We start from the raw sequence: 23176 nt of genomic DNA on the forward strand, positions 1-23176 counted from the left end.
GGCAATAAAATTGGGCACATTTTTTAACATTATCAGGCAATAAAGTCTAATGCATCATTATGATTTTTACGAATATTTGGTAAATCGGCCGAGTGCCTTTATACATTTAAAAAAGGACTGTGGTATGTTCTGTTTTATTCTTAAGTTTAAAAATTGCATTCAGTTTTTTCTGCCTGATGACAATGACTATAATACATTGAAAGCACTTGCAATTTTTATTAAAATGTGTGATTTTAATGTCATTTCAGTGTGGTTCAGTCTCTTCTGCAACATTCCTGGTGTGAAGTGTAAATCAATATTGTCTATAATGCATCTAATGAAGACATTTAATAATTAAATTATTTATAAAATTGCTAACCTGTTATGTCATTGGATAACTTTGAAGTTTATTGTCACATGGTTTTTGTTTCCTTTATGTATGTTTAATACAGTAATATGTATTATTGTGAATATCTAATGGTAAAGAACCTAGTGCTGTAACCCATATAGAGATGACCTGATGGCCAAGAGATTAAAGCAACATCCTAGTACTTTGGAGACTCCAGGATAGAATCCAGATGGGTCGAAAAACTCCACAAATTTTTGGAGAGATTACTGTTTTAGATCTATTTCTGATTTAAAAATTACTTCAATTTATATAAGCTATCTGAAGACAAAAATTTATCAGATATCAAGTTGGCATCTATTATATTAATACAAAAAGTTTAGGAAAAGAATATATTTCTTACAAGACTATACATATACATGAGTCCATATCCTTTGGTCCCTTCACACGCTTTTTTAGAGGCAATAACAAGTCTACGGTGGAACTGACCTTTTTATTGGAGGCTACTGTCCGCCATCCAATGTAAAAAAGTTAGAGTCCTCTAGTCAAAGAGTGAAGTTTATCATCACAAATCGTATTAAACAACTGCTTTAATTATAACAACCAAAATATTTCATTGGATAATCATCATCTTACAAAATATGACATTTTAAAATAGTATTTTAAATTTTCGTAAAAATAGAGTACAATAAAATTTCAATTCTGGAACGATAATTTAATAATATAATAGCTGTCATCTGAGTATGTGTGTGAATTTCTTATAACTCTTGCAATTTTTGTCTGTTCCAGATGAAATTTTAGTTATGTTTGTTCTATGTTCTGGTGGAAAGTATATGCTACTTCTTTTGCGGAAATATTAGCTATAGAATAAGCATTTTATGGATTTCGGATGGGTGATTGCACTTACATTGCAGTGACATCAGTGATCCCATTTAGTTCACACTTGACAATGGAATTTCCCTTTTGTTTGCATTTTAAAATATTTTGGAAATTGGCATATTTTAAACTTCATTAAATTTAAAGTTTAAAAAAGATAGCTACATTGTGTCACTTCTGTAACAAATTAAAAAAAAATCTTTTCATAGTGACCACGTGATGTTCTATTATCCAATCGGAAGTAATGATCTAACGAGCTCATTATTTACAAAGTGTTATTGCTCATCTAACTAACATATGTACTGTACAATTATCACCATGGAATTAAAAGGACACACTATTTTGTCAAAGAAAATGCCTAGGGAGGGAAGTGTAAGAGTAAAATTGGTCAGGTAAATTCTAAATCTAAAAGAATAAGACTGAGACTCCCAAAGGCCAGGAACTCTGACTTATCGAGTAAGAATGGCTTTGTCTAGGGCTGTAGAAACAGCATCACAGTGTCAAGCTCGACTTGAGCAAATAGAAACATTAGCAACTCTTCTTGAATTTCTTGAAATCTCTATTTTTGAATCTTAATTCTTCAGTCTTTACTTTTTCATAAAAAGTATTCTGTCATGCTTGATGGGAGAATTTCTAGTGTTTAGATAATAAATTTTAAAAAATTTCTTATAGAATTGTAACATTTCATACAGTTTAAAATTTAAAAATTTGCACAGATAAATGAAAGCTCAGCAGCTGGAGATCTTGATTAACAATACACGAACTTCCAGCGTAGACCAGAAGTCATGTGATTTTGGTTGAAAATTTGTTTGAGAATGGAGTTAGATATATGACTAGCATTACTCAATTGTTATCAGGAGAAGTACGAGGTACAGGGGCAAGGCATCACTAAATCCAGATCAAATATAATATTTAAAAATTGCAGCTGACGACATGATGACATCACAGTAAATAACTGCTCATTTAGTTTTATTTTAAAACTTAAGTCCAAGCAGTCTTTAAAAATCATAAACACTAACTGTCATTTATAATATATAGAAGATAACAGACAAAGAGAAGATAAAATAAATTTTTTCTTAATATGAATGTAATATATTTGTAATTGTATGTTTTTTTTATGACAAAATAGCATTAAAAAATGGTTTCTTCCGTTATTTAATGTCTTGAATTTCTTGACGGCAAGTGGTAGTTACGTAACATCACTCATTTGGTATTTTTAGATGTTTGATTTTGACCCTTGTTATTTTATAATCAATAAAATTCATTAATTAGAAGTTTAGAAAAATTTTAAAGAGATTTCAATCATTAACATCATTTATTATCTTATTTTTAGATAAGAATTTTCAAAGAAATAACATCTAAATAAGAGTTTTGTGTTTTGTAGATACTTTTGTTCAGTATTAGATGAAGTAATAATATGCAGTACATATAGGCATTAGGATTGTTAAAAAGTTTTTTGTTGCATATAATTTAAAATACAGTTGTGTTTGTAACTACAAGGGTAAGTCAATTGATTACAATCATGTAATCAATTGGAGAGTGTCAACAGTGTGGGTAGCCATGTGCGGGCTATACCACACGGCTACCCACACTGTCGACATGCACCAAAAACTTTGTTTTGAGGTGTTAGATCTTTCTCCCTAAAGTTCTGATCTTGCCCCGTCGGACTATCACCTTTGGTCCCCTAAAAAAAGTGCTATAGGGACGAAGATTCACATCTGATGACAATGTTAAGACTTTGATGCATTTGTGGTTCTCAGCTCTGCCAAAAACATTTTTTAATGCAGGAGTAGGAAAACTTGTGGACAGATGGACAAAGTGTATTGAAAAGCAGGGTGATTATTTCAAGAAATGATATATTTGACTTGCTGAAGGTTGATTACAATAAATTCTACAGTCAAAATGTGGATAATTTTTGACTTACCCTTGTGTTTTGGTTGTTATAAGTTAATCAGTAAAGGTCGATTTATGTTACTGCAGATTCCGACAAGTGCATTGTGACAAAACGTCATGATGCACTTGCAATCATTGACATTTCACAATGAAAAAATAGCATGTTGTCGAGTCGAGCTTGACTTCTGCTGCAATTTAATTTGACTTAATTTTTCACATGATGTATTATATCTTGACAAGCAATTGTGTACTTGCTGAGATGTTCTCATTGTAAAAGTGTAATATTTGCATTTGTTTGATGGAAACTTGGACATTGATGACAGATTCCATCATAATTCGAATCGTTTTTAATATAATAAAGCATTAAGTGTTTGTGATGATACATTTCAGTTCTTATATCCTGTTGTTAATTCCTCACCATAAAAAATTTTTTTGTAAGATTTTAAGTACAGGTATCCCTTTCTTAATGTGGTTTTGCTTAATGCTATATTTGATTAATGCCAAAAAATTAATTGTGGAAATCCCTTAATATATGCAGGAAGTATTTTAATTAACAAGCCTTTAATTTACTATGCAAAAACTTGAAAGTCTTGAAGATAGTTTTCTGACTGAAATGTTGTTATTCCCTTTATGTACCATTGCCCCATACCCAATTTAAATTCACCATAAAAAACAAATGGTTTAAGATATATAAAAGCAACAAGTGGTATCTGGTGGAAATGCTCATTAAGTTTTATAGAGATTTTTTTTTTTTGTACTGTAGGTTTCACAGAATTCAAATTGTGAGCATTATTGTTCAGTCATGGCTTTGTTGCAAGCACAGGATGTGATCTGGTATGTCCAATAGCATGGTTGTCAAGATCTCCTGGTCTGATCCCCTTAGATTTTTTTCTGTTTGGTTTTTGTGAAAGATATGGTTTATGCAACTTCAGTCAGAGACCTTCAGGATTTTTTGGAGTACATCATCACAGCCATTGCTACTGTGAGGCAGGACATGCTGTAGCGTACATGGCAGGAAATTGCCTATTGCCTTGATAATGTCACTGATTGCTGGAGCACATGTACAGACATGGTGATTTTTTTTATTGAACTTATATCTTTAACTGTTAATTGTGTATAGGCAAATCAAATTCAAGTGGAACACTGTACAGTAATTAATTGTGGACAAATTATAACTTTTACCGTTGTTTCTTATATTTGATTAACATGATTTTGATGTATATAGCAACACTGATTGATTAATTAATCATGTTAATCAAGAGATACTTGTATTTTTATTATATGTTACATTAATGTGACAGTTAGCTGTACAAGTTGTATTAAGTTAGATGTTAACAAAGAATATTTCATTATATATTAATTAATTCTGACTGTAATATTTTAATGCAGATGAAAGTGGAAGTGACAGTGAAGGAGCTGGCAGCACCAGTTCATCTTATTCTTCCCTGAGTGACTTTGTGTCGGACATGGTTAATAGTGACATAAGTGGCGATTTCACAGGTATTGACTTATTATAAATAAAATAACATAAAGACAATTTAAGAAATGGGATTAGGTAGTTCAGATAATCACTTATTTTAGGTATGGAATTATATTTAAATCAATGATTTTGACTTCTAGTACATTTTAATTATAAGAGGCATAGCTAAGTAGTCATTAATTTTATTTTGTTTTAAAATCAATGATGTTGAAGTTGCTAGCTTGAAAACAAACGATCAAAAACCTTACATTTTAAAAACAAAATTTCAGTAATGGTAATTAATGTGTTCTGTGGGCTAATAAAAAATCATTGATGTAATGAAAGATGAACAATATGATGAATGTTATTAATGTGTGAAGATTAGTACATATAATTGAGTGAGTGACAAAAGACAATAATTTGTGATGATTAGTAAAATAATAAAACTTGAACAAACAAATGGTAGACAGTCTGGATTTATGCATTTATGCTTTTAACAAATATGGAATAATATAAATGATGTGGAGACTGCCTGTTAGGATCTTTAACTTTAAATTACGTAAATGAATGAGGTGATTTGAATAATTTATTAAGCTCTAAAACTAAAAAAATTTAAGTTTTAGCCTTTGTGGTTCCAAAATTAATGATGCTAGCTAAATATAAAAAAATAATGTTCTTGACAAAATTAAATATCGGTAAAATATATACACTGGGTCTTCAAAAAGAATGCTACCATTTTTTATTATTGTAATTATGTTAATTATTATCCTAGAATGTCATAACATATATGAAAACATCAGAAAACAATCAAAGCTTTACATTGTCCATTACAGTTTTCCAACACATACACTTTGCATTACATAGAAGATTTCTTCGATACTAAAATTCTTTCTCCACTTGCTACAGTATATCTGTCATCACTCCTGTGGCATCTGCAATTCTATGGCTCTCACAGATTACTCAGGTTGCATGATGACAAACGATTCTTATTTGTGAACTGTGAAACACACAACACTTTCTCCTTTGTGGAGTTGCCATTTTGGTTTATGGCTCTTCCTAGAGGTAGTAGACAATCTGACATCTTCTAAATGTGGATGGGAAACAAAACTCAGATGGTTACTCTCATTGAATACTTCTCAGATAATAATTAACATAATTACAGTAATTTAATTATAAATTATTATTGCTATTATTAGAACAATAACTACAGTAGACCCCCCTATAACACAGGTTCATATAAGATGGATTTGTATAACACGGCAGAAAAATTGCGATTGTGTTTGTATAACACGGTAAAAGAATGAGACAGATTGTCATGGCTGACTCGTGTCTCAACAGGTTTGGTCGAATCTGGACCAATAGTGGACATTGCACAAACTGTTGAGTTTAAACGAGCAGCAGACCTACTAAAAAATTTATTATTCAACAGCCATAAAAATTATATTTCTATTAATGATGTCTTCAAAGTTCAGTTAATTTTTTGCAGAAAGAATAACTTATCAAGAAACACGTCCTCCGTTCAATGAGCCACTCTGCGACGAAAACAAGCTTAAGCAATGGTGTCTTTGAACGGTGTGCACTTGGAAAGTATTTTTAGAATTTTTTGTTTATAGCATAGTTTATATGGATTATTCCCAAAAAATTATACGTGTTTTGGAAATGTTCGAGTCAAGAATCGATGTTAGTCTAGAATCGATTAATTTTATGGAAGAAAACCTTTCAAACAGCGGTACCCCCTAAACTGCACAAGTGCCAGGCTGTGAATGGCTCATGTATTTGTAAAATCTAAGTGACTTGTACAACACGGAATTCATATAACATGGAATGACTATGGGGGGTCTACTGTATTAATATAAAATTTAGATTCTGAGAAACTTGACGGATATTGTGTACTTCAACAAACTTAAAATGGTCATAAAAGGCATACTCGAGTTTAAATGTCTTACATAAACAAGATTTATTACTACTAAGAAATTTTATTGTTTGATAAACTGAGTAAATATAAAATAAAATTTTAATTTCTTATGTATAATACATTTTAATTTATCACAGATCATATCATATAAATACTATACAATTATTATTAGAACTTTTTCATTTATTATACTTCCTGTTTTGAAAAATGAAAAGTTTCTAAAATAAAACATTTAATTTTGAAGGAAACAAATACTTTTTCATAACAGGAAAGTTGAAAATATTATTTTCTATATTATCTACTGTAGACAACGTAAAGACTGAAAGTTTTAATTATAAATTTATTTTGAAATCACATACTTTTTATTAAAAATTTGTAGTAGTAATCGATTTAAAAACAAACAAGTTTCAGTTTGTGAATATTATTCTACAAACAAGTAACAAAAAGTTTTTCGAATCATTCAAAAATCCAAATAATGTTCTAGATACATTAGAATATGAGAAAAAAATATTTAAAAGTTTGAATATAATTGTTACATATAAGGTGATCTTGATTTACAGTATACAGTTTCTTTGTGAAATATAAATATCAATAAAAATAAGATGCTATTAAAGTGAAATTATTAAATACAGTTTATTTATAGAAGAAATATTGATCAAAATTTAATCATTGTTAACATATAAAATCAACAAATGAATGCAAACTATCCTTTTGTATGTTTCTGGCACCAAAATTGTTGCAAAACAAAAATTGCAGATGTTTAGGGAGCTAGCATCAGTCTTCTATAGAAGACTTTTGTCTTTGTAAGTTGAAAATCTTTTTCAAACTCGTTCTTTTATATGTCAGTAGTTCATCAATGTTAAAAATGATTTAGAATTAAATGTTTAAATCCCAGCATCCCAAATTTTATCGTAGAAAACAAATTATGACAAAATAATATAATATTGCCTAATGTTTACGACTGCTGCATAACTATGTTGTTATATCGTATCATCATGCACCGGGTTTTCTATGAGTGATTTAAAATTGGAAGAAATCGTTACTACATCTTTTCTACTTATACATTTCTCCTGACGGGAGTTCTTATTTATTTCCCGCATTTCTAGTGTTCTAAGTTTATTGGTATCTAAGGTTTTCTTAACACGTTGACTGCCATATGATTTTTCAGGATTCTGGTGTAAAATGCCAACTTAATTTAATTATATTATGTTATTAAAAACTCTAATTAGAGTACATAGTAATAATCAAAAAGCATATAGAATGTATTTTTAAAAAAAAGATTTTATGAATTATCTCGTAGTTGGCTTATGTAACAGAAAGCTCTTTGCTAAAGCCAAACTACGAGTTAATTCGTGCATAGACACGATTTGTCCTATCACCTCGCTACAGCCATTCAGAGATGTGCATCTAAATTCGTTAATAATAAATCAGATATAGAGTTGAGCACATCACATTCATGTCTTTTTTGAGTGTGCTATTTTTTACTTAATTTATAATTAAATTATAAATACCCCAATATGGATAAGAAAAGACCACTGACTAGAATGTTCAATGAAACCAAATATAATTCGAGATTACAGTCATGGAATGTCTGGCATTGACCGATCAGATCAAATGCTATCATACTACACAGCTCTAATAAAGACAATTAGATAGCCCAAAAAGATTGCATTACATATGCTAGAGATATATATACACAATGCACAAACTCTTTCAAAAAGCAACTTCTTCTAAAATAAAACTTATAAAGTTTACAGAAGCATTCATCGAAGCGTTTATTGGAGAAGAGACTCAACCAGTTTAAAAAAAATAATTAGATTGCAAGAGCTTCACTATTTACAGAGTATTCCACCTACTGAAAAAAAAAAACAGCATCCGACAAAGCCATGTCGAATTTGTACCGAAGCTAAAAAGTGTCAAGAAATGCGTTATTTCTGTTCAATCTGTCCAGATAAGCCAGCCCTTTCTGTGGAAGATTGTTTTAAAAATTATCACAAACAATAAAAATATTGTTTTGCTTTTGATTTTGAATGAACTTTTTATTATAATATTTTCTGTTCATTTATTAATAAATGTTCTGTTCATGTAAGCCAAATTTGATTTTTTGTTCTTGCCTCTGAGGCTATCTATTCATATTTACACTAATATACTACGAATTACATCATAGCTGCACAAATATGGCAAGGAATCAAACTATGATATAACTTGTAGGTGGCGTCCTAGGCAGTAACGTAAAATACAGTGGCATGCCGTCATTGGAAGCGGTGGAAGTGGCGCTTCCACCTTTCAATGACTTTCCCTTGTAGTTTCTAAAATATAAATTTTCATATTTTAACGTACTTTGAATTAATTAAAATTAATATTTTATTATAACTGCATTATGTATCTTATTACAAATTTCTGTACTACATGTGAAAAAAACGATAAGATTGCTATTGTATATTCGAGTATCAGTGGTGGAATGGAAGTGCTTATGAGACAGCTTCCACAGTGAGAATAACTGAATGGTGTAAAGCAGCCAGAGGGCATTGGTGCATGCGCTTTACAGAGCACCAACCTCACTCGGTTTAGCTGGTGGAAGCTATACACGTATAACGCTTCCAATGATTCTATACCTTAGCCACTGAGTGGCCACATCTGACAAGTGAATTGTTTAACATTTTAAACGTAAACAGTATTCAATGTTATTTTTATGTACGTTTCTTCGCAAAGTTATATTTAATTATAATTTTCTTTTAATTATACTGTAATTATATTGACAGATTTTCAGACATAAAATCTTTAGAATTTTTATCACTTTTAGATGTTAATAATTTTAATATTATAAAAACCAATTTTTCCAAGAGTGTTTTAATTCTATAAATTAAATCAAAAAATTTTCCATAAAATTTACTTATCTAAATTACGTAGCGAATCGCAATATTTGTATTCGTGTTCAGACTATATTGATAAGTCACTCTTAGACATAAAACATATTATAATTAATGTCGATCCGAACAAAGACATACTAAAAGAATTATATGATTTAATATCATTAATATTTACGGTACCATCTACCGGTGGGTCTGTTGAGCGCAGTTTTTCGACCACAAAGCAAATTCATACATTGGCCAGGAACACTCGGTCGGAGGAAAAATTGTCATCGCTAGCATCGCTTTCCATAGAAAAAGAGCTTTCAAATATGTTGATGGAGTCGACGACCAACGACTTTTATGATAAATTAATTACGACTTTGTGGAAAAAATCGCCGAATAAAGTTCATTTATAAAAAATTAAAAAAACAAGTTTTTTTATCATTGTTTGTATCATATCAATTTGTATTATGTATATATTATTTGTATATTAGAACTAAAATACATAAATTGTTTATTTTTGTCATTTCCAGTATTTGTTTAAAACTTTTATGGAAATGTCATGTACCGGACAGGTCTGACCCATCACGAAAGACACGAAAAAACGGTTAATTTAGAGAAAAATTTATTAGTTTAAAAAAACATAGGTAAAAGTTGTTTGTAGTCGGACACCCATTGTTTATATCAAACTGCAAGGCAGAAACCATAAATCGCGGAAGGAAGTCGTCCTATGATCGGTGGAAGATCGAATTCATCTTTGATTTTGACTTTTCTCCCGCTCCAGGTAAGAGTCTCGTTACGTTTAGTAACCAGGGACCAACACAAAGTGTGATTGAAGGAGAACGACCAATCAAAATGAATGAAAGAAAGAACGGAGATTGATATAATTTCCAACAATCGAGGACATCTGCCTGGCACTCGGTTAATGTTCTGAATAACCAAAACGCAGTGTGTCAACATGCAAAAAAAAAAAAAAAAAAGAAAACAGTTTCTCGTCTATTGTGCCAACTAGTAATCTGTGCCACTTCGGACTTAGGCCATTTCCCCAACGCCAACAGAGGAAGTCTCCCCATGCCCTACAGACTTGGCAATGCCACTGTCCCGGGGACACTTTTGATCGACCATCAAAGAACCACATCGACACCCAGGATGTCCAAACGGCTGACTGTCCTAAAGCAAGCTATTTTGTACATAGTATATGTTTATTTTATGTTTCTTTTTTGTCAGTTTTTGCCAGGTATGTCTCTTCTGCCATTACACACGTATGAATGGACCCTAGGCCATCACTGATGTGCAGTTAACTGATTGCCCCTGGAAGTCGGCTTCTTACAGAAACACAGCTTCCCTATCATCAAATGTCATGGCACGCTACTGGTAAAATACGAGTCATCTCGTAGTTGGCAGTCAATGTGTTAATTAACTTAGCTACATCCGATTGAACCAACTGGATGTTTTCTTATACTAGTCTAGAGTCATCACTGCTTTATTATTGGCAATGCTGTACTTTCATTCTGCTGTGAAGTTTAGGGCGACAGGTACAAATAAATGACTAGTTTTCTTAAGGTGACAAAGTAATTTATTATCGCTCTAAACAAGTTCGTTGGATCCCAACAACTACAAGTAATTGACTATACACACATACGCTACGATATATTCTAACGAACAAAAGATCAATGCGCGCGACAACTATACGCAGGCCGAAACTTACAAACTAATACTTATACTAACTACAACTAAGGAAAGACAAGAAAATGGAAGATAGAAGAATGAGGAAAAAAAAGGAATACCCGGGATTTTTCTGGTCTTAAAGACTTGGGTGAGACAAATCTGATTCTTTTCTTGGGGTTAATATTACACCTCGATGTTATGCATCGGAGCTCTTCAATTCCTTTACTAGTTCCTTGGGGGTGAACGTAACTTTCAATCTTCTAAAAATTCGATCGGGTGGCTACCCAAATTCCGCCCTTACTCTTCATGACTCGAGTACAAGTTTCCCTTTCGCAACTCAGTGGTCTCCGATTAGCGTGCTAGCTATATCGAGCCTTCCTTCTGTCCATCTGTACTTGTTGAGTGTCCCGACCAAAGTGTCTCTACTCTTTGTTAATCGGCTCCAGGGCCTTGCCTCACCCTTTGTTTATGTACTCCTTTTCTCAGAATTGGCAATCCCACCCAAGGGGTAATGAACCAGAAAGACAAAGCAAGAAAGTTCTAGAAGGGGATGAGACAAAGGATAGGGAAAAGAAAGATATTAAACTAAACTTAAATCTATATTTACAATAAAAAGGTATAGCGTACAGCTACACTGCCATTCTTTAAGCTATGTTCTTAGATCCTATGTATATGAAGTTATTTTTAAATCTGCGATCGTATTATGGTATGGAGTAGGCTAGCAGTATTTTTAAAATCATAATTATCCTTTGCATTCATTAGGAATCTGAAAGATTGTTGGGCTATGTTTAAAATTAATATAATTATTTTTCATGTAAGATCAAACATGTGTGTTAGATTTGGACAAAATGGAATGGAAATTTACAAAGTTAGTTTTAATATTTATATTTGATAGATAAAATCTGTGTTTTTAATATTTATAATACAGGAATATACGGTAACCCTTCCATATATGTGATGTCCATTTATGCAGATTCACTTTAACCACTCAGCAGTGAGGGATGTATATATACGTCAAGGGCGATCGTGTGGCAGTGGTGAGGGACGTATATATACGTTAAATTCTTTTGGGGGCTATCACCAAAATATAGCCAAAAACTACCGCAAAAAATAAATTCACATAAAAAATGAATTATGTAACAATAAAAAAAGACTTTTCTTTACTAGACATAACTGTTTACAAATACTTTTTCTAAAACGGAAATGAGAAAAATTGCGTGAAAAAATACTTTAAAAATTTTTCGGGTATATTCTCCACTACTAAGGGATAGAACCATACCTGACTCTCCCACTGCTGAAAGGTTAATATGGTTGAGAAATTTTTTAATGCAAAATTGCCATATTATTGATCTGTGTAATAAGACTAATTTAGGAAAGTCATTTGACTAGAGGTAGGCAGTTAGGTTACCATCTGCATACCTCTTTACTCATAACTTAAATAATTATAATAAATTAACTTTTAATTTTTGAAAGAAAAGAATCGGCCTGGAACAGGACTCGAATCCACAACTCCCGATCACTATGCAAAAGCATTGCCAATGGTTCTACCCAGACCTCTACTCGATCTTCACTTCCAGAGCTATTAATTTAGATATATCCATACTTTTACATTGAGTAATTTAATATAAATAATTTATAATTCGATATTAATGTTTAACTGTGGATTGACTATGGCAATCATTAGTGACTGTTAAATGCTAAATAAATTAGAAAAAATGGTTTGCATGAATGCTTGCATGCAATCTCCTCCCAAATAAAAAAAAATCAAAAAATTTTTCATGCAATTTTGACACAAAAGGAAGCAGCAGACAAATTCGCAAAATGTGTGACGAAATATTTAAAAAAAAAAAAAAGGATCTCTCTCTGGTTAAACTTATAGTAGGTTAGAACTTAACAGTAATATTAACAAGATTTTATTATTTTGACTTTCCCTGAAAATATCTTTGCAATTGACCTGTTTGTTCTTGAAATATTTAATAATGAAGTGTGACAAGAGTTGAAATGCTTGGAATCACTGAATTAGAGAGTAATTTAATAATAATTTCTGTTTTACTTCTTGATAATTTTGTAAATATTTCACTCTATTAGAAAACTAGTCTCGTTTGCTTTCCAGAAAACTAGAATTTTATATCATTAAGTACATAATGCAATATATGTAAATAAAAGAATAAGGCATGGTGTAAATCTTTACTTATTTAAATTTTAATGTCTTTTTAGGAATGAATATGGAAGAAACAGGATACAGCCAAGTTCTTTTTGATCACCGAGCAGTATATCAACCTCCAAGTACATTACAACTACCCGGTACTGGTGTTACAAGCAGTGATTCTGCCTTCTCTATTCCTGGTTCACTTTCCACTTCTTCATCACAATCATCACTTTCAAGGTAAAATGATCATCTAATTAAACAGTTGTCATTATAACCACAAGTGTAATATTTTTGTAAAATATAATGCCGATTTTATACCAAGTTATTACTAGATTTTATACCAAGTTATTATAGGCCGAGTAACAAAGAAAGCAATAGAATATTTACTTGCATAATAAAATGTAAAGATCCACATGCATCTAATATGTAAGGGCTGTGTCGAATTGCTTTTAAATAAAATTTTTTTATACACAAATAAAAATATAGTGTGAGAACCAAGGGGGCAAAGCGGTGAGCTTGACCCTACTTACCGGCTTCCCGGTCACTGGATGGCTATAGGAGGGCAAAAATTGAGTGGGAGGGATAGTGAGGTGGTGGTAAGGTGTTGGCTCATTGAAGACAGCATTTAACATAAAACTAGTTTATTAGACAGGTAAACATATACAAAAAGTACAAACTTACAATTATTCGAAAGTAGAACTATAAGATACCAAATTAACAGTAAATTCACATATCAACCCAACAATTTTATTTGGCGTGTGACCATTCATATGTTGACTGTTTGATAATGCCATTATTCTAACTTATAACTAAGCGAGACTGAGAGAGAGAGTGAGAGAAAGTTTACAAAACAATCTAAGTTAATACCTCTTAATGGACACTCGCGGTGTATGGATTCGTGATTACGTGTTGTCCTGAATACATTCACTGATCTAGCGGAGTATTAGAGGTGAGCTGTCGGCGATTATGGCGGAGTCGGATGGCTTCGTGACCGTTGGGATGGGTCGTATGTCCACTGTTGTGGGCATGTGCACTGTTGTATGGCAGGCCGTCGGAGAGTATTGCGGAGTTGGGCTGGAGGGTCCTGTGTCTTCTGTAGATGTCTGCCCTAGAGTATGGCAGGCTGTCGAAGAATTGGCAGAGATTATGGCGACTTTGGCTCTTGGGTCCACTGTTGGTGTTCACTTGGAGGTCTGTATCCAGCACCTTTTTATACCTGTTTCAGGGGAGCTGACTAATGCATCTGATGATGCAACTCTTTCCTAGTTCAGTCTGTCTCTAGAGTTTGTTTATATTAATTGTCAAAAAATCAAATGTTTTGACAAATTTATGACTTCTCTCTATCTGGTATTGTTACTCATTCTACCTCGTAAATTTGATAACAGCTGTAAAACATTCGGAATAAATGATTGGAGGTGACTTAAGGTCAAGAGTTATTTTGCAACCTTAGTAATAATTGTTCTGTCCGTGAGTCATCTGATCAGTGTTATCAGTGACAAAGTCAGCGAAATAGGAAGTATGTGGGTGGGTTCATTTCAGATCCTTCTGTTAGGGTGACCCTCTCTCGTTACCCTCTATCGAGTAACAAATTCAGTCTTGTGTTAATTGGCTAGTACCGTAGATTATGATGAGGTGAAAATGAACAAATGATACTCAGTCACAAGGGGAGAATCATCTCTGATGTTTGGAATGTATTTGAAAGAGTAAAAGATCACTCATTGAAGTGCCACATAAATCGGAGGGGAAAAGGTCATCTTCTCGACCTCCCACGAAAAAAGGAATTGGAAAAAGAAAGAAAATAATAATTAAAAATATTAACGTTTAAAACTCACAAAAGAGCTTAAAATCTCACAATAACATGGAATTCTAAATCTATTTTTCATTCTACCTAACAGACCTAATGATTGCTCAATTGTAATGATTGGATTAAAAAAAAACACCTTCTAATGATACTGTAGGTACAGTACACAAATATCTACTAAGTTTTAATCTGAAACTTAACTGTAAAATATTTATTTATAGTATGTTTAGCAGTAAATGTGTGTTATATTGAAAGCGTTTATCTATTTATGTAGGCTTATTCTGAAATTATAAACAATTTCACTCCTTAAACCCCTTTTAACATTAATATATTTCTGATTATAATGTAGCATCGGTCAAGACAAGTAATCAGTTGGTATTTTATTTAATTAATAATCATTATTTTTAAATTCTTGTATTGCAATTTCTGCATTTATATTCATAATTGTTTCTTTCATACAGTAGTCCATCGTTTAACTGGATCCAGAAGGTGATATAAATAAAACCAAAAACACTACCGAAACACCTGGCTTTCATCCTTCTCCATACAGATCTGAATTGCAGGTATTTCTTTTTATAATTAGACATTTTAATAGCTTACTTTTATTTTTCAGTTTTTACATGATTTAGTTGCAACAGTAGAGAAGGTATTTTTTGTTCTGCAGTCCACAGAATCAGAATCAGTCGTCATTATGCAACATGGTTTTTGAGTTTCACAGACAAGTTCAAAGTGATCCATCATATAAAGCAAACATTCTTATTGTACAATGAAGATCTAGTCCAAGTTTGCAGACTGCAGAATACAAAATGCTTTCTCTTTTTTGGAGAATTGCCATTTTTTTTTACGTTGCTTCCTAGAGACATTAGACAAAAAGATGTTCAAATGATGGCAAATAAAACTCGAATGGTTATTCTGTCAATTGATGTACATTACATTGCATACTTCTTGGGTAATAATTAACATAAGTATAGTTATTTAAAGTAGTAACATTTTTTTGGAAGATTCTGTATTGTTACAGATAAAATAATAGACAATCTTAGGAGTGTAAAACTTATATATCAACTAAGAATACTTCTAGAATTGATTGATTAACAGTAAATTGAATAAAAATTAAATTGGAGTAAGAGCAGAATGGTGATTGCTCATGGAAAAGATGTAGAATGGAATTCTTTTGTGAATGCTACTCTTATTCAAACAATTTTTGAAAGGTCAGTATGGTCTCCTTTTAATGGATGAAAATCTGTCTGACAAAATATCTGCTTTCCGGCAATATTGAGTAATTTGAGTACTTTATTCAAATTATTTTTATAAACAGTATTCATTACGATATTTTGATTTAACAAGATTTTGCCTTTTTTCAAATTGTGCTTTTTCCTTTCCTGTGTGAATATTTTTTTACTCCAATTCCTTGCTCATCCAAAGTGAAAATATTGCACACTGGGTGACTATTACAGGAAATACAATATATAATTTGAAAAGACTATGCATATAAACATAAATGTTCTGTTATTAGTGAAGTAATATTTAGGATTTGATTAAAATTAATTGAACGTGCAATTTCTGAATTTTTATAAATGAATGTTTTTTTTTTTAAAGGAACATGGAGATGCTGAAGCTGACGTATTTAGCGGGCAAGAAGGTGAAACGTCGACGCTCACGCCCTCAACGATTCGATCCGTCGTTTCTCCACTTCCTCCGCTTCCCGGACGTAGTCCTGTGGAGAGTTTGGGTAGTGACATCGAAAGTACTCAAGAAAGAGAGCCTCCCGCGCAGCATGCCACGATATCTAGGTTTCGTTCCGGAAGTTCTCTCACAACCGAGCCTTCTTTAGATAAAATCACCCCATCTAGCGGCGCGACTCCCATACCCACTCCAACTCGTACAATAAGCATCAGCAGCGTTCTCAGTAGAGCCAGTAGCATGAGCAGCAATACTCTCACCCAACAAAATAGCCAAACTTCATTATTAGAAACTGTTGCCAGAGAAGCTCGTGAAGTCGCTCGAGAGGCAAGCAAGGCAGCGGTCGAAGCGAGTAAGACAGCTTTGGAAGCAACTAAACCTGCTAGAGAAGCTGGTAGAAAGACTTTATTAAAGGTAAGTAATAAAATTTTTAGCAAAATAATAATATAATAAATGTTTCAAAACAAAATAAATGACAAAATAATATGGCCTAATTAGAGGATTAAATCAGTATGCAGGCTATGGGTTATGACCCTAAAGGAATTGCAAGAAAAATTTTAAAAATAATAAAATGCAACATAAAAGTAGAAAAAAGTGAACCTAGTTGGCCGGTTTGTACTTTATGAGAATGGGAAAGAAGAGAATGTCTCACTTCTCTCTTCTATTATTCTCTTCTCACAGGTGTTCATACTTCAAAAGAATGAAAGAGATTTGCACATGTGCTTTCACTGTTTGCAGTTTAAAATAAAGCTTTGAAAGTGTAGGGAAAGTGAAACCTGTATCGTGAAATTCGGAAAAAATTAGGTGTGTGTGTGATTGATTAATTTGAGAAGAGAGAATGGAAACTACCATAATCTTATAAGAAAAACTTAAGATAATTCAAAATTTTTGATATTTTAGGTAAATTTTAAATATATAGGTCTATGTAAAGATAATAGCCAGGTTGAGGCCAAAGTTTTAAATGTGAAAATGTGTATGTCAGACATTCAGTGCCACTTTCCCGTAAGCCTAGAAGTTTGACAATGGCGTTTGGAATGCGAGCATGATTCCACTGACTTTCCAAACATCATTGCCAAACTTCTAGGCTTACAGGAAAGCAGCACTGAACATCCGACATACACGTTTTCACGTTTAAAACTTTGGTCTCAACCTTGCTAATATCTATTCAGATTTGATTAACTTAAAATACTGTGTGTGTGTGTATATATATATATATATATATATATATATAACGGGTGGCCAACAAGTCGATCGCGATCGACCGGTTGATCACGATGCCAATTTTGGTCGCTCGCTCGCGATGTCTTGACTTAATGTGTTACACTTGTAACTAAACGCAACTCGTCAACGTAACGCGCAAAAGCAACAATATGCATGCAGTTATCACTGGACTCGTAGAAAACACAGCTATTTAGCTTGAATATTTGATACTGTCATGCGGTAGCTTCTTTTCTTTAGTATTAACAATATTATTATTATTAATCAATATTATTTATCCACGGTGACAATGTTGAGTTTCAATTTTTCATTTGTTTAAAATGTAAGTACCTGTTCTTTGTGTTTTAAATTAAATTATGGCTTTTCTTACCTATCTATTTACTCGATAAGTGAGCGTTTTCGGCAACAGACCTCTATATTTTTGGATTTTTGGAAATACGTCAATTGAGGAAAAATATCCCAGTATCACCAAATGTAGCAAATATATTTATTCCTGTTTCGGAACTACATACCTGTGTGAATTGGCATTTTCATACTTAAAGTTAACGAAGACTAAACATTCTGTCCTGACTGATTCCCATACTGAAGAATCATTATTATTATCTTTGTCAGGATATACACCTAATTATGTTTCCTTGGTAAGAGACGTGCAAACTCAGTCCTCCCATTAATGTAACGTAATAAAATAAATTCTAAATCTGTCTTTATCAGTAGCTAATTTGAATTAATAAATATTGTTAATAATTACTCGTGTTGTTTTAATTCCCCTGGACGTGAGTTTTTTGGCCCGTTAAATAATTACGTTGTTTTTTACGTAGGTAGATATACAGGGTGTTTCGGTACAAAGAGCACTCCCGCGAGCTTTTGATAGATTAGCAAAAAATAAGTCTAAAAATCATATCATTCTTCCATGATAAATTTTCCTCGCCCAAAAACATATCGCGGAAGTAAAATCTTATAAACAAATTATCAGCCGTACTGTGCAGTTTTATAACAACTTTTTCAAGTTTACGAACAAATAGTACCACAATTTATACATTGTAATTGATAAAAAAAAATTAAATTATATTTTAAGTTAATAAAAATCTATCTTAAAAGTGTGGAAAAATCGATTTTTTTTAGGTGCCGCCTGTATGGAATGAAGTCGTAACTGCAAATATCAAAAGTTGGGTCTGGAAATTTATTTTCTTTATGAGCTTATATCTTGAAAACTTAATAAGTGATTTAAAAAATAAAAAATAGTTTTGAACATATATTTTCCTTATCTACCCATAGCTCGCGGGAGTGCACCTCGTACTGAAGCACAGTGTATAAACATAGTATGTATTTCACACCCCCCTCGCCACTTAGACTATGCCTACGACAACAAGTCGATCGCGACACATTTTTAAGATAAAAAGTAGATCTTATGTACACAAAAGTTGGCCACCCTTGATATATAAGATAACTGTGATCTAGTTCTAATTATTTCAATTTTATCAGTCTCCATATTGAGGGAAGTGAAGGATTGTGGGCTACCAATGGAGATAACAATAGAACTTCTCTAGACTTTTCTCTCTAACCAAAAGAGAATGGATATATGCCCTAGTAATGCTTTCTCTTTTACGTTCTCATGAAGTACGAACAGGCCTTAAGTCTCACACTTCTCTACTATTATGTAATTAGAAGTAAAAAATATAAATAGAAGTTGAGATCGTATCATATTTCTACTTTACATTTTTCAAGTTTTTTGTTTTTAATAATCAGTAATTTTTTTTGAAAAGAATCTGCAAGTATTGGGCGAACCTATCAGTAGAGAACGAGAGAGACGCATTCAGGAGTCATCTGACGTGGCCACGAGAGACGGCATTTCGAGTTCGGGATCTCTCATATCTACCATGAGTAGCGAGCTGAACGGAATTGCTTCGCAGACGTCCAGCATGATATCGGGATTGTTCAGTAAGTTTTCATTCTGCATAAACGTCAATTAAATAGAAATGCTAAAGATATTTTCTATTAAATGCTTGAAATTGCTTTGTGTGATGCCAAATAGTTTAAGAATTGATAATATTTTAAATAGTAAGGTTTTGTTATTCTATACCCAAAGAAGACAATCTGAAATTGTCAAAAGTACTTGTAGTAATAGTAATATTTCAAGTAAAATAATTACTCCAACAGACAAATGTTAATATTTTCTCATATTTTCTATCAAAATTACTTTAATCATTTCATCAGTATTTTTTATTTGATAAACACTAATATTTTTTAAAGTTTTGATAATTTTATTTCGAATATATATTTCAATTGATGTTATGCAACAATTGTTTGAAAATTATTAAAATTGTAACCTTTTCAACAAGCAGGCGGAAGAACCAGTACAACAACAAGAAATAAAGAAAGACAGCAACCTTTTGGACCATTTCCAAAAGGTAAAACTCTGTTTAACTCTTCAGTATTTGTTGATTTACTCATTTACTCATTGCATATGAATGATTAATAAATTTAAATGAGAATATAATTGTCTAAATTTACTAATATTTTCTAATTTCTGTAGAATTCTGGAATTTATTTTTGTTGAAATAGTGTTCTTGTACTAATATTATTAATCTTAGGGAGGAAAGGATTAGTTGAGAAAACATCACTTATTAAACATAGCAGTAGTCAACAAAAGAAACAGCAGGAAGTGCAGAGAATACAAAATATAGAAGCTCGCAGTACATCTCACAGGTGTTTTAACAATACTAACTTGCATGTTCAATAACATATTTAACATAATTTTTGCTTGACTGATCTTTATGATAAATAAATCTCTGTGATTTTCTTATTATATTTTACTTAACTTATTAACACTTATAAATTCTTATAAATTTTTGTGTTCTTCATTAAAGGGTTTTTAGTTATTTTATTTTTAAAATTTATTTTCTATTAGTGAGAATCAGCAGTTTTTAAAGGAGGTATTAAATGCTGTTCTGGATGGCGAAGGAGTGGGCTGGCTGAAATTGAACAGAGTAAAAAAATTGATGGAGGATGAAAGTTATCGAAACTTAGTCGTTTCCAGGCTTAACAAGACGTTGGAGAAGAAAGTCGGCCCAGACGATCACATCGAGGATGTGGTACGTAAAAGGTCAATGCAACGTAATTTGTGAATATTTGGTTACGCAATGAATAAAATTAATATTTTGTTTATATTTGTCAGTGCGTAAGTAAAGCTGTGTGGAGAGGAATGCTGAAAATGCTGACAGCCGTAGTCACCGGTTTAGAACTCACCTACACGACCAAAGGCGTTGGAGGCATGGCGAGTACATTACAGGTGTTGGAAATAGCTCACACGCATTATTGGGCACGGGAACTGTCCGACGAGCCGAAACTTGACACTGCAACGGCTACCACGGCATCACTTTCGCAAGTATGTAAAAATTATTACCAGTACAAATAATCATTTTAATTTTTCTTGATGCAATTTTTTGAAAATTGAAATTATTTTTAATTGTTTCTTTTGTTCTTCATCTGTTTACATATTTAAAAGAATGAAAAACTTTTTTTAGGGAAGTAGTCCTTTTGGAAGTGGAGAAAATCTTTACAAACATCTTGCCGATCCAACAAAAGATGAACATGCCGGAGTATCTCTAGGTATGGCAAAATACACTGTTAAGAAATGCCAAAGAATATGGTTTTAATTCAATTAGAGATTCAGATATTTTGTATTATTACTTGAAATATTTTAACTCGATTTCTTCATATGAGATAAATAATAATTTCTGAAGTCAATTTGTAAATGCGATTAGTTCTTAGGGAGTTTAGTTTGTATAATGATAATTATTGAAAAAGTTTCATTTAAAATTATATTAAATTAAAGGATGAATATTAACTGAGAGAATTTATACAGGATCTAGCAAAAGTAGCACAAATAGCAGTCCGTCTGATGTACCTCACAGAGGCTCATCCATGTCTAGTAGCGATCGTGACATACATGAGAGAGGCCATTCCACCGACCATCATTATAGTAAGCTTTATTTACATATTGATGATAAATTTTAACTTTAAACTTTAAATAAAAAGTTAATAGTTAATTTAGACATGACATCAGAATTTAAGAAGTTTGAATTTTCTTTTGCATATAATAAAATTAATCTTTAAGTTTTGGAGTATAAATACTTATTTATTCAGTTTTAGTATTACATTATTTTAAAATTTCTAGGTAGTGTGTTAAGGATAAATATACACAAAATATTTTAATGTAATTGTATTTGATTTCACATCTGTATAGTTTTTGCATTTATTTTATTGGCCTTATACGTGTTAAATCTGATAATGAAGTGATTGAAGTTCTGCTTAATTTTATAGAATGAATGTCAACTTTTTCAAAATTTATAGTGCTATGCATCTATGCTAAGAAGCACTACAGGCATATTTCCATTCCTGTTCTTTTAAGAACACAATTTCTTTTTTATATCTTTATAATTTCTTCTTGATTAGCTATTTGTTTTAAACAAAAAATAAGAAAATTATATATATGAAAGGAAATGCCTAATAAAAATGCAGAAAATATCAGTTATTAATATTATACATGATTAATAACATATAAAAATATACACTTAAATTTAACTTTATTTAAAAATTCAGAAAGAGTAATTAATTGGATTGCACTGATTTTGTTTGTTGAAGCAAATTTTATTAATTTGTATAATGAAAAAAGATATGGATCTAACAGAATATTTATTACATCTACTAATTTATTTCTTCAGGTACAGTACACATGGTCTTCCAATATAAATGCTACCATTTTAAATTAATGCAATTATATTGTTTGTTATCCGAGAATGTTGTAACATACATTAAAGCATCGGAAAACCCCTCCGAGTTTCACGTTTGCCCATTACAATTTCTCGACTCTTGCACCTTGCGTGACAAGCATCCAACCGATACTGAAATTCTTCCTATGCTAGCTATGACATATTTTTCATCACTCCTTTTGCGGCAACTAAAATTTTACAGCTCTCTCAGATTACTCGTTTTGCATGACGGCGAGTGATTCTGACTTATGCAAAATGCATTCTCTGTTGCAAAGTTGGCATTTTTGTTTACGGAAGTTCCTGGAGTAGTATATGACAAAATGTTTAGATGTGGACAGGAGACAAAACTCTGGTGGTTACTCTATTGGTTAGTGTATGTAGCATGCTTCTCAGATAATAATTAACATAATTACAGTAATTGAAAATGGTAATTTTGGAACACCATGTGTATATATGAACGCATTAACTGCCAATTATAAAGTTCAGTTTTTTCCTCAAAAATGGAACTTCTGAAAACCTGGCATATCACATGTCACATATGATCTAAGATGTCATTTTAATAGATTGA

At 31.9% G+C, this 23176-nt stretch overlaps 1 protein-coding gene across 1 annotated transcript in view; it reads left to right on the forward strand.

Moving 5' to 3' along the window:
- The window catches only part of Rab3-GEF (Rab3 GDP-GTP exchange factor), an 81718-nt gene that overhangs the window by 41746 nt on the left and 16796 nt on the right, over window positions 1–23176 (forward strand). Inside the window, 12 exon segments of the mRNA XM_067265323.1 lie at window positions 4484–4594; window positions 13206–13374; window positions 15400–15413; window positions 15416–15501; window positions 16535–17032; window positions 19600–19774; window positions 20179–20244; window positions 20428–20542; window positions 20745–20928; window positions 21012–21221; window positions 21361–21445; window positions 21702–21818. Of these exon segments, the coding sequence (XP_067121424.1) occupies window positions 4484–4594; window positions 13206–13374; window positions 15400–15413; window positions 15416–15501; window positions 16535–17032; window positions 19600–19774; window positions 20179–20244; window positions 20428–20542; window positions 20745–20928; window positions 21012–21221; window positions 21361–21445; window positions 21702–21818 (1830 nt within the window).

This window comes from Centruroides vittatus, unplaced genomic scaffold (genome assembly GCF_030686945.1).
Source record: "Centruroides vittatus isolate TY-2023 unplaced genomic scaffold, ASM3068694v2 contig_221, whole genome shotgun sequence".
Lineage (NCBI taxonomy): Eukaryota > Metazoa > Arthropoda > Arachnida > Scorpiones > Buthidae > Centruroides > Centruroides vittatus.